At 41.6% G+C, this 10,000-nt stretch overlaps 1 protein-coding gene across 2 annotated transcripts in view; it reads left to right on the forward strand.

The window, feature by feature from the left end:
• Positions 1 to 10,000, forward strand: part of pkd1a (polycystic kidney disease 1a) — a 99,897-nt gene that overhangs the window by 11,267 nt on the left and 78,630 nt on the right. For both annotated transcript variants that reach the window (XM_035534595.2, XM_081701165.1), the window contains exon 2: positions 5,989 to 6,060. In XM_035534595.2, the coding sequence (XP_035390488.1) occupies positions 5,989 to 6,060 (72 nt within the window). The remainder of the gene's footprint in view (positions 1 to 5,988; positions 6,061 to 10,000) is intronic.

Genomic DNA, 10,000 nt, shown 5'->3' on the forward strand with positions numbered 1-10,000 from the left:
TGGGGGCCTATGGTCCCGGAGAGCCTATACTGAGAGAGAGAGAGAGAGACGGAGACAGCCAAGACGGAGAGACAGAGGAGTGTGTGTGCCTGCGTGATTGTGTGTGTATGCACTGTTAAACAGGTGATCTGTATGTCTTGTCTTACCCGTGCATTGTCCATAATCCAGCTGTACATTGTGACGACGCTGGTAGTGTAAGAAGCTGGGCGCTTGGAGCTACTGTGCACCAGGTCGGGCGTACAGCTCTGGGAAGTATGACATCATGTCTGTGGGGCTTCAGATGCCTCACCACCATGTTCTAGAAGCATGATATCATAGTTTTACTTTCCAGTGACTCAGTGGGAGATTGGCCCCGCTGGGACTCCTGGGAAACAGGAAAGAATGTTCCCTCTTCTCTCGTGTCTTTCTCTCTCTCTCTCTCTCTCTCTCTCTCTCTCTCTCTCTCTCTCCCCCCCCCCCCCTTAAATTCAAATTTTAATAGCTAAAGTGATGAACAGAATTATTGATATTAAAACTGGAGAAAGAAAAAAAGGAAAACAGATGAAACAGATCCTAAAGCTTCTATACATCTACTGTAGATTCACACATACACACGTCGGATTGGTTAATAATAGTTTGATTATTTTCTCTAAAACTGCAATTTGAAACATATTGTGCTGATATGTTAATAAATTTGATATATTTTAATAAATTTAATATCTCTTCAAAGCAATGTGCACCATATATTAATTTCTTGTTATTAAGAAATTTTTAATTTCTTTTAATGAGTTCAAGAAATTTCTCTATGTGTCTCTCCAAAGTTCACTGCTTTCCATTTACTATTATCATTTATTATTTCTGCCATTTCGATTCAGTATTTTTTTCCAAGTTTTCCAATCTTTGCAGTATTAAAATTGCAGCCTGGTGTAGACGCGTGCACACACACACACACACACACGCATTCTTCAAGGGGGTCTGTTGGTTTGATGGAAAGTTCTGTCTCAGGTTGATCAGTAAACCAGCTCTGCATCTAAATAAGACACTATAAGTAAAGCAGTAATTCTACTAAAAGTAGAGCGGTAATTTTATGAAAAGTAGAGCAGTAATTGTATTGAAAGTAGAGCAGTAATTCTACAAAAAGTAGAGCAGTAATTTTATGAAAAGTAGAGCAGTAATTATATTAAAAGTAGAACAGTAATTCTATGAAAATTAGAGCAGAAATTCTACTAAAAGTAGAGCAGTAATTTTATGAAAAGTAGAGTAGTAAATATATTAAAAGTAGAACAGTAATTCTATGAAAATTAGAGCAGTAATTTTATGAAAAATAGAGCAGTATGTTTATGAAAATTAGAGCAGTAATTTTATGAAACGTAGAGCAGTAATTCTACGAAAAGTAGAGCAGTAATTCCATGAAAAGTAGAACAGTAATTCTACTAAAAGTAGAGCAGCAATTCCACTAAAAGTAGAGCAATAATTCTATTGAAGGTAGAGCAGTAATTCTACTAAAAGTGGAGCAGTAATTCTATTAAAGATAGAACAGCAATTCTACTAAAGGTAGGGCAGTAATTAAAAATAATAAACCTGTTTTTCATAATATAGTGTTTCTAACTGAAATTTTGAATTTCATGTTCTTCATATGAATGAAGAGGACAACAGGAAATCTCGCCCACAACTGCTCATTGAAGCAGAAGGATCTTTAAACTTGCAGTTCGGTGGTCCGCAGTGGTCCTGACAGTTCAGGGCCATAATGCTCCTTCAGAACTGTTTATAGCCCACAGCTGTGAGAGAGCATACTGTGCCATCTCAATCTCAGAAAATCGGGGCCAGGACACACACACACACACACACACACACAGGCACTTGCATGCCTAAAGTTAATGATCATTATAATAGAAGTGGTACCCTGAATAAATGTTTTCATCAAATCCCTTCAAACAAAGGGTTTCCATGGTGACCTAAAGCCCACCCCACAAGCGGCTGATGTGGGCCTGTTAGATTCCACCTAAGATGGACCCAAGACAGTAAAGACTGAGACGTTTGACAGAACCATACGGAACCCATCCCACACACACACACACACAGACACACACAGACACACACACACACACACACACACACATACACACACACCCTTCCCTCCCTCTTACACAGTCTGTCTGGAATGGACAGATGTTTCCTTTTGGGAATCCTGTTCTAACACACACACACACACACACACACACACACACACACACATTCTTGCTGCACTAGACTCCCGTGTGCCCTGCAGTGTGACTTGAGCTGATTTATACTGAAACCGATTGATTATCTGATTAAGTAAATTGATCCGTCAAGTACATTTCCATGCGGCAGGAGACCGCAGGGGAGGTGGCAATGTTTTACTGCTCTGATCTGAAGGCTTAACTCAAGTCTGACATCTAACTAGTCTGTGTCCTAATGCTGACTTTCTGCTTTCTGCTAACTGACTCATTTTAATCTGAACTCTTTGTCAACAAGCTTAGTGAAAAGTGAAATGGGTAAAAAGGCGTGCATTAACTGGTGTGTCCTGACTGCTGTGTGTCAACTGGTGTGTGCTGACTGCTGTGTGTTGACTGCTGTGTGTTGACTGGTGTGTGTTGACTGGTGTGTACTGACTGGTGTGTACTGACTGCTGTGTACTGACTGGTGTGTACTGACTGGTGTGTACTGACTGCTGTGTGTTGACTGCTGTGTGTTGACTGGTGTGTACTGACTGGTGTGTACTGACTGGTGTGTGTTGACTGGTGTGTGCTGACTGCTGTGTGTTGACTGGTGTGTGCTGACTGCTGTGTGTCGACTGCTGTGTGTCAACTGGTGTGTGCTGACTGCTGTGTACTGACTGGTGTGTGCTGACTGCTGTGTGCTGACTGCTGTGTGCTGACTGGTGTGTACTGACTGGTGTGTGTTGACTGCTGTGTGTTGACTGGTGTGTACTGACTGGTGTGTACTGACTGCTGTGTGTTGACTGCTGTGTGTTGACTGGTGTGTACTGACTGGTGTGTACTGACTGGTGTGTGTTGACTGCTGTGTGTTGACTGGTGTGTACTGACTGGTGTGTACTGACTGGTGTGTGTTGACTGCTGTGTACTGACTGGTGTGTACTGACTGGTGTGTGTTGACTGCTGTGTACTGACTGCTGTGTGTTGACTGGTGTGTGTCAACTGGTGTGTGCTGACTGCTGTGTACTGACTGCTGTGTACTGACTGGTGTGTACTGACTGCTGTGTGTTGACTGCTGTGTGTTGACTGCTGTGTACTGACTGCTGTGTGTTGACTGCTGTGTATTGACTGGTGTGTACTGACTGCTGTGTGTTGACTGCTGTGTGTTGACTGGTGTGTGCTGACTGCTGTGTGTTGACTGGTGTGTACTGACTGCTGTGTGCTGACTGCTGTGTGTTGACTGCTGTGTACTGACTGGTGTGTGCTGACTGCTGTGTGTTGACTGCTGTGTACTGACTGGTGTGTACTGACTGGTGTGTACTGACTGGTGTGTGCTGACTGCTGTGTACTGACTGGTGTGTGCTGACTGGCATTTCAGCTGGCATGTGTTGACTAGCATGTCCTGTTCATAATAATACTTATAAACACAATTATATTTATGTTAGAAATAGTAAAATACTAATGTGTTTTGAGTTTGTATTATTATTTTGGATACAGTGAAAGGACAGAAACATAGTGCCTTTCAGAATATTCTATACTTTGTTCTAATTTTTACATATCAGTAACAATTTATTGTTGTATGCTTAATTAATATGTAACATTTAATAATTTTAGTGTAAGAATTTTGCTTAATTCATCTAATCAGTTAATCTACAATTTCATAATTGTAGTGGTATGACATCTGTAATATTTCAGTAATGTTTGTGGGGCTTCAAAAGCCTCACCTTCATATTCTGTTCTAGAAGCATGATGTCACCTTCATATTCTGTTCCAGAAGCATGATGTCATCTCTATGTTCTGTTCTAGAAGTATGATATCACCTCCATGTTCTGTTCCAGCAGCATGATGTCACCTCCATTTTCTGTTCTAGAAGCACGTTTTCACCTCTATGTTCTTTTCCAAAAGCATGATGTCACCTCCATGTTCTGTTCCAAAAGCATGATGTCACCTCCATGTTCTGTTCCAAAAGCTGATGTCACATCCATGTTATGTTCTAGAAGCATGATGTCATAGTTTTACTTTCCAGTGACTCAGTGGGAGATTGGCCCTCCCAGTGTTATTTTCATTGTTGCTAATCATTTCAATGGTAGTCAGTTGTGATGAGTGTTAATAACTGCAGTGTTGGAATATTGTAATGAGTGTTAATAACTGTAGTGTTAGAATATTATGATGTGTGTTAATAACTGTAGTGTTAGAATATTGTGATGAGTGTTAAAAACTGTAGTGTTAGAATATTGTGATGTAGTGTTAATAACTAGTGTTAGAATATTGTAATGAGTGTTAATAATGGTAGTGTTGGAATATTGTGATTGTTAATAACTGTAGTGTTGGAATATTGTGATGAGTGTTAATAAGGGTATTGTTGGAATATTGTAATTGTTAATAACTGTAGTGTTAGAATATTGTAATGAGTGTTAATAAGGGTAGTGTTGGAATATTGTGATTGTTAATAACTGTAGTGTTGGAATATTGTGATGAGTGTTAATAAGGGTATTGTTGGAATATTGTAATTGTTAATAAATGTAGTGTTGGAATATTGTGATGAGTGTTGATAATTGTAGTGTTACAGAATTGTGATTAGCAGAGGTGGGTAGAGTAGCCAAAAGTAAAAGTAAAGTAAAAATAGTGTTACTTTTAAATAATAATTACTCAAGTAGAAGTAAAAGTAGTCATTTAAATTAATTAAGTAAAAGTAAGAAAGTATCTATTAAAAAGACTATACAAGTACTGAGTTACTTCATCAGAACTCATTAATAACACCAGGCAACAATGTGTGTGTGCGTGCGCGTGTGTGTGTGTGTGTGTGTGTGTGTGTGTGTGTGTATGTTTGTCCCAGTAGCTAAAATATGTGGTCTTCAAAGTACTTTTTATGCTGAATTCAAATCTGTTTTACAGATGTTTCTCTCAGGCATGTTTTTGAAGTGTATTTTACAATAAATATATGTTATTTATTCAAAAATAAGGCTGTTATTAGACTTAAAATATGTACAATATTGAATATCCCATTTAAGAGTGCAGTAATAGTTTTCTACTTTCCTTGGTATGATTTTCCACAGGCCTGCTATACATAATGATATGTGAGTATAATAAACTATTAGTCCTGTCTAAGCAGACAGCTAAAAGCACTTTGGTAGATTATGGTAGATGGAACAAAACAATTATGGGTGATGGAGAAATTCTGAAAACATATCTGGATTCAGTGTGCAAAAATACTTTATAAACAGCTGTTTTTCTCTGCTGCTCTGGGTCTTTATCCTGCTTCCATTTGTTTTGTTTAAGCTACATGAGGTTTTTCATATTGGCAAAATATTTTTGCATATAAGTCACAAGCATCATACTGGAGTTGGTGATAGTACAGTTTGTGGGAATATTCTGAGCTCTTGCCCAAGGTCACTTACTAGACATTTTACTTTTTGTTATGGTTACATTGCAATTAGGCGTCCGATCAGTCAGACCGGCAGCTAGTTAGATATCCTACGTTGTCTAGCTTACAACTGTGCCTCTATGTGGTCAAAATAAATATGAATATATAAAATCAATAACAAACCTTAATTTTATAACCTTGAAACCTTTATAATGTTGAAAATATCCCTCAATGTGGGGCATGGATTTGTGCACGCCATGAGTTCAGTTCGGTTTTTAGACTGTCCGTGCGTGTACACAATGCTCTTCTATAGGTAATATACATTATACAGTGCTATGTGTGTATATACTATACATACACACTGTATGTGTGTGTGTGTGTGTGTGTGTGTGTGTGTGTGTGTATGCATGTGCGTATATGTTTATGTATTTGTCATGCAATTAATCACTCTCTTATCTTGTCCTGTAGAGATCTCTCCAAAAACCGAATCTCTTCTGTGGACTCCAGTCTGTTCAATCGCCTCACCGCAGTCAAGGAGCTGTAAGTGCCCTGTGTGTGTGTGTGTGTGTGTGTGTGTGTGTGTGTATGTGTCTATATATGTCAGTGTATGTGTATATGTGTATGTCTGTGTGTGTGTGCATGTGCAAGAGAGAGAAGTGAATGTTATTGACCTTCACATACTAGACCAAAAAAAGATCCACATGAAACTAATGAAGAAAAATCGCATTACAATAACCACAAACTAATTAACAAAGGAAAAAAACAGATACATTTTTAAAAACCATAAGATGTCTCCCATAATGGAACCAAGTAAAAAAATTGGTCTAACTCAGGAAATCTCCAAAAATGACTCTACAGAGTACCCAGGTAGCCACTCCACATTTCAGATTTGTTTGGGTCATTCCTGACCAAACAATATGTAAAACTAGTGAGCGTTCTGTCTCTCAGTGGCCTTGTAGGCACAATCCCTGCAAGGCTGCCCCTGCAAGGCTGTCCCTGCAAGGCTGCTCCTGCAAGGCTGCCCCTGCAAGGCTGCCCCTGCAAGTCTGTCCCTGCAAGGCTGCTCCTGCAAGGCTGTCCCTGCAAGGCTGTCCCTGCAAGGCTGCTCCTACAAGGCTGTCCCTGCAAGTCTGCCCCTGCAAGGCTGTCCCTGCAAGGCTGCTCCTGCAAGGCTGTCCTGCAAGGCTGTCCCTGCAAGTCTGCCCCTGCAAGGCTGCTCCTGCAAGGCTGTCCCTGCAAGGCTGCTCCTGCAAGGCTGCTCCTGCAAGGCTGTCCCTGCAAGTCTGTCCCTGCAAGGCTGTCCCTGCAAGGCTGCTCCTGCAAGGCTGTCCCTGCAAGGCTGTCCCTGCAAGGCTGCTCCTGCAAGGCTGTCCCTGCAAGGCTGTCCCTGCAAGGCTGTCCCTGAGCTCTACAGCAGTCCTCGTCTTGCTTATCCATCCTGCCAGTTCTGTTTGCCCAAGTATAACGTTCACCAGCTCACATTGTGCTCTCCATCTCTGAGTGCAAGCGGAGCACTTTTAGAAAAGAGTGCGCTATCAAACAAAAACATCCTAAAAGACGGCAGTCTTTTTCACCCCAGTACAGGCGTTCTTCTCTCACGGCTGCGTTAAAACCAGTCTGGATTTCAGACCTCTTCTTCACGTCTACCAAGCCAGTGTCCCGTCAACCAGGTTGTGCCGGTTAGATGATTAATATCATTTTGTGTTTTTGTTTGTTTGTTTTCTGTTTTGCCATTATCGTGATACCATCAGCATGATCAGATATTAAGCCTTGGAGAGCAGTTTGTAGACAGAGCCTCATTACTTATCAACCACTGGACAAAAGAACCTGAACAAGTCCAAAAGAACTTGGACAATTCCACTGGGAGCCCATCAGTGCTCCGTGCTTTTCCATAATTTCCGTGCTTTGGAGAGCATCTCACAGCTCTAAGATAGATTCCTTAGCCAACTTTAGAAGGCCATCAACAAAGCCCGTTCCAGGTCCAGTTGCGTGCGATATTCACTATTATAAAACACAAAACTCATGTCATGCCTGTGAATTTCTTAAAGGTTTGCTAAGAAATGCCAGTCTCATACTACAGGGCAGGTATAGAGCGTCTCTGACCAGAGAAGCTCAAACAGAACATAGATGGTGCATCCATTCACACCACATTCGGACTGGACCACCGTCAGTGCTCTGATAGGCCAAGCAGGTCAGCCAGTGCGGCTTTCTTAACAGCAACAATGTGGTTCTGATTTCCTTTGGACTCTCAGATGTTGGAGACGTCGCTTTGGCTGTGTCACTGAGCTAATGTCCTTAGTGACGCTGATGCAGTTATTTGGAGCTTGCTCAAATCCCATCACTGTTGCAAAGATTGAAAGGAGGGCTTAGTTCCTCAAAATTCACACCGAAGGAAATGAAGCGTTTCTTTAAAATGCAGGTCACGGAGGTCACGGTTGAGTGCCAGTCTGCGCTCTAGATTCCGCAAGAGGTCTTTTTCAATAGTGCAATGTTTAAAACGATACAATTCTATAACATTCAATCTGTCAAAATCTGTAAAATCCCAGTAAAAAACTGACAGTAAATATCTGAGCAAAACGCAAAACAGATCCTGCCTTCTGGAGGCTCGTCTGTACGGTCAGCCAAGGTGCACAGCACCCGCGACACCAGCTCCACCCACACAGCACGCAAAACCAGCACCGCCGGCACCAACCGCGCCGCCTGCAACCTCCCACTGTGGCTCCGTTGTAGCTCCAGCTGCTGCGTCCACCCACTCCTTCAGGTTCAAGCAGATCTGTGCAGTCCCGCCTCCAGCTGCGCATCAGAACCAGTGTTCAGCTCCTCCATCTTAACCTGCACACCCAAGACAAGGAGCAGCAGAGAGCCGCATAGACACACTAGTTGGCTAAGGACCTTAAATGGGTCCTAATGTAAGAGGAACCTTAAAACAGGAAAATTTGAAGTATTTCATTTAATTATTTATTTTACTTGCTTTATTTTGCATGAGAACTGCTGTAAAGTTTTAATTTTTGTTTTCAGTCATTTCAATCCTGTGTGACTCTTTTTAAAAATGTACTTATTTAATTAGCTCTTTATTTTTTGCAAAAGTATCATTTTGGTATTGAGAGTTGTGATAGTGGGGAGAACTTTGGACTATCAGTCAGAAGGTTGTGGGTTTGAGTCCTGGCTCTGCCATCATGGATGACCCTGCTGTACAATGACTGACCCCAGTTCACCTCACAAAGATGCTGGCATATGTGAGGAGGAACATTTCATCATACTGTACATATGCATATATGGCCAAATCAAGGCTTTCTGTCTGGACGGGATCATAATCTTAATGCACGCACTGGTGTAACGTGGGAGTTGCGGCAGGTTGACGAGTTGATCCGTGATGGAATAAATGACAAAGACACACACACACACACACACACACACGATGTCACACAAACATTGGGAAGAGTCTAGGAGGAGGGTGCTGTGCTGTGACAGTTGGCTCATATATCTCACACCCAACATGCAACAAGCAAGACCACGGTCAAACAAAGCAACTGGTAAGATCTGCCAGTCTCTAATAGAATTAAGATGGAGTTGGAAATCTATCAGCTCTTGAAGGTTCAAGTTCAAACATGACCTGAACATGAGCACAGTGAAAAGAGGAGCTAAAGAAATCAAACAAACCCTCTGCATAAAACCATGCAGACAAGCTCACACCATCTCATTACTGCCACCGTTAGGTTCATGATTTAGTTTCATCGCAGTTTTCTTCAAACAGAAGTCCTGATCAGTAAACCTCTAGAAGCCGTTCATTTGACCAGTTTTTATAATGTTATTTTTGTCACTACGAATAGGCAAATAGTGACTCAGTAAAGGACAAAGAAGTTGGATAAATGGTCATAGCAGAAGGAGTAACAGAGACCATCTATGTCCAGATAGAATGTCTGTAGTTGAACGGGGGGTGTATATGCCACCAGTTATCAGCCACCTACAAAGCAGTCTTGAGATTCATTCCTAGGCAGTTTAACTCCCATCCACACCTCGACCCTGGTGACCCTGGTGACCCTGGTGACCCGAACAAGTCCCATGATGGCAGGATAGGGCAACAACTTTCAAAGAGGGCACACCTTGGCTCCGGTGATCCTAAGGACCCACAGTTTGACAGGGCGGGTCATTGACTCTCAGGAACACCTCCTGGGGAGGACGCCATTAGAGCTTAAATACTTGGCACTCCTCATCAGCTTCTAGATCTGAAGAAGCCTTTCAGTTGAGAGAAACATCATTGAACTCAAATAGTCAAGTCAAGAACTGACTGTGTAGAACCTGCACAATATCCCCTTTACCAATAATAGTACTTTCTAGAAAATCTCTGGTCACTATCATGGTAGAGATGTTTCTAGAACTTCAGGTCTGTGAACACAAGAAAATATTCGAATCAGATGATTCATCAGATGATTCATCAGGTAATTAATGGATGATTCATCTGCAGATTTATATTCCATGT

This window comes from Electrophorus electricus, chromosome 18 (genome assembly GCF_041902795.1).
Source record: "Electrophorus electricus isolate QZ-2024a chromosome 18, ASM4190279v1, whole genome shotgun sequence".
NCBI classification, from domain to species: domain Eukaryota; kingdom Metazoa; phylum Chordata; class Actinopteri; order Gymnotiformes; family Gymnotidae; genus Electrophorus; species Electrophorus electricus.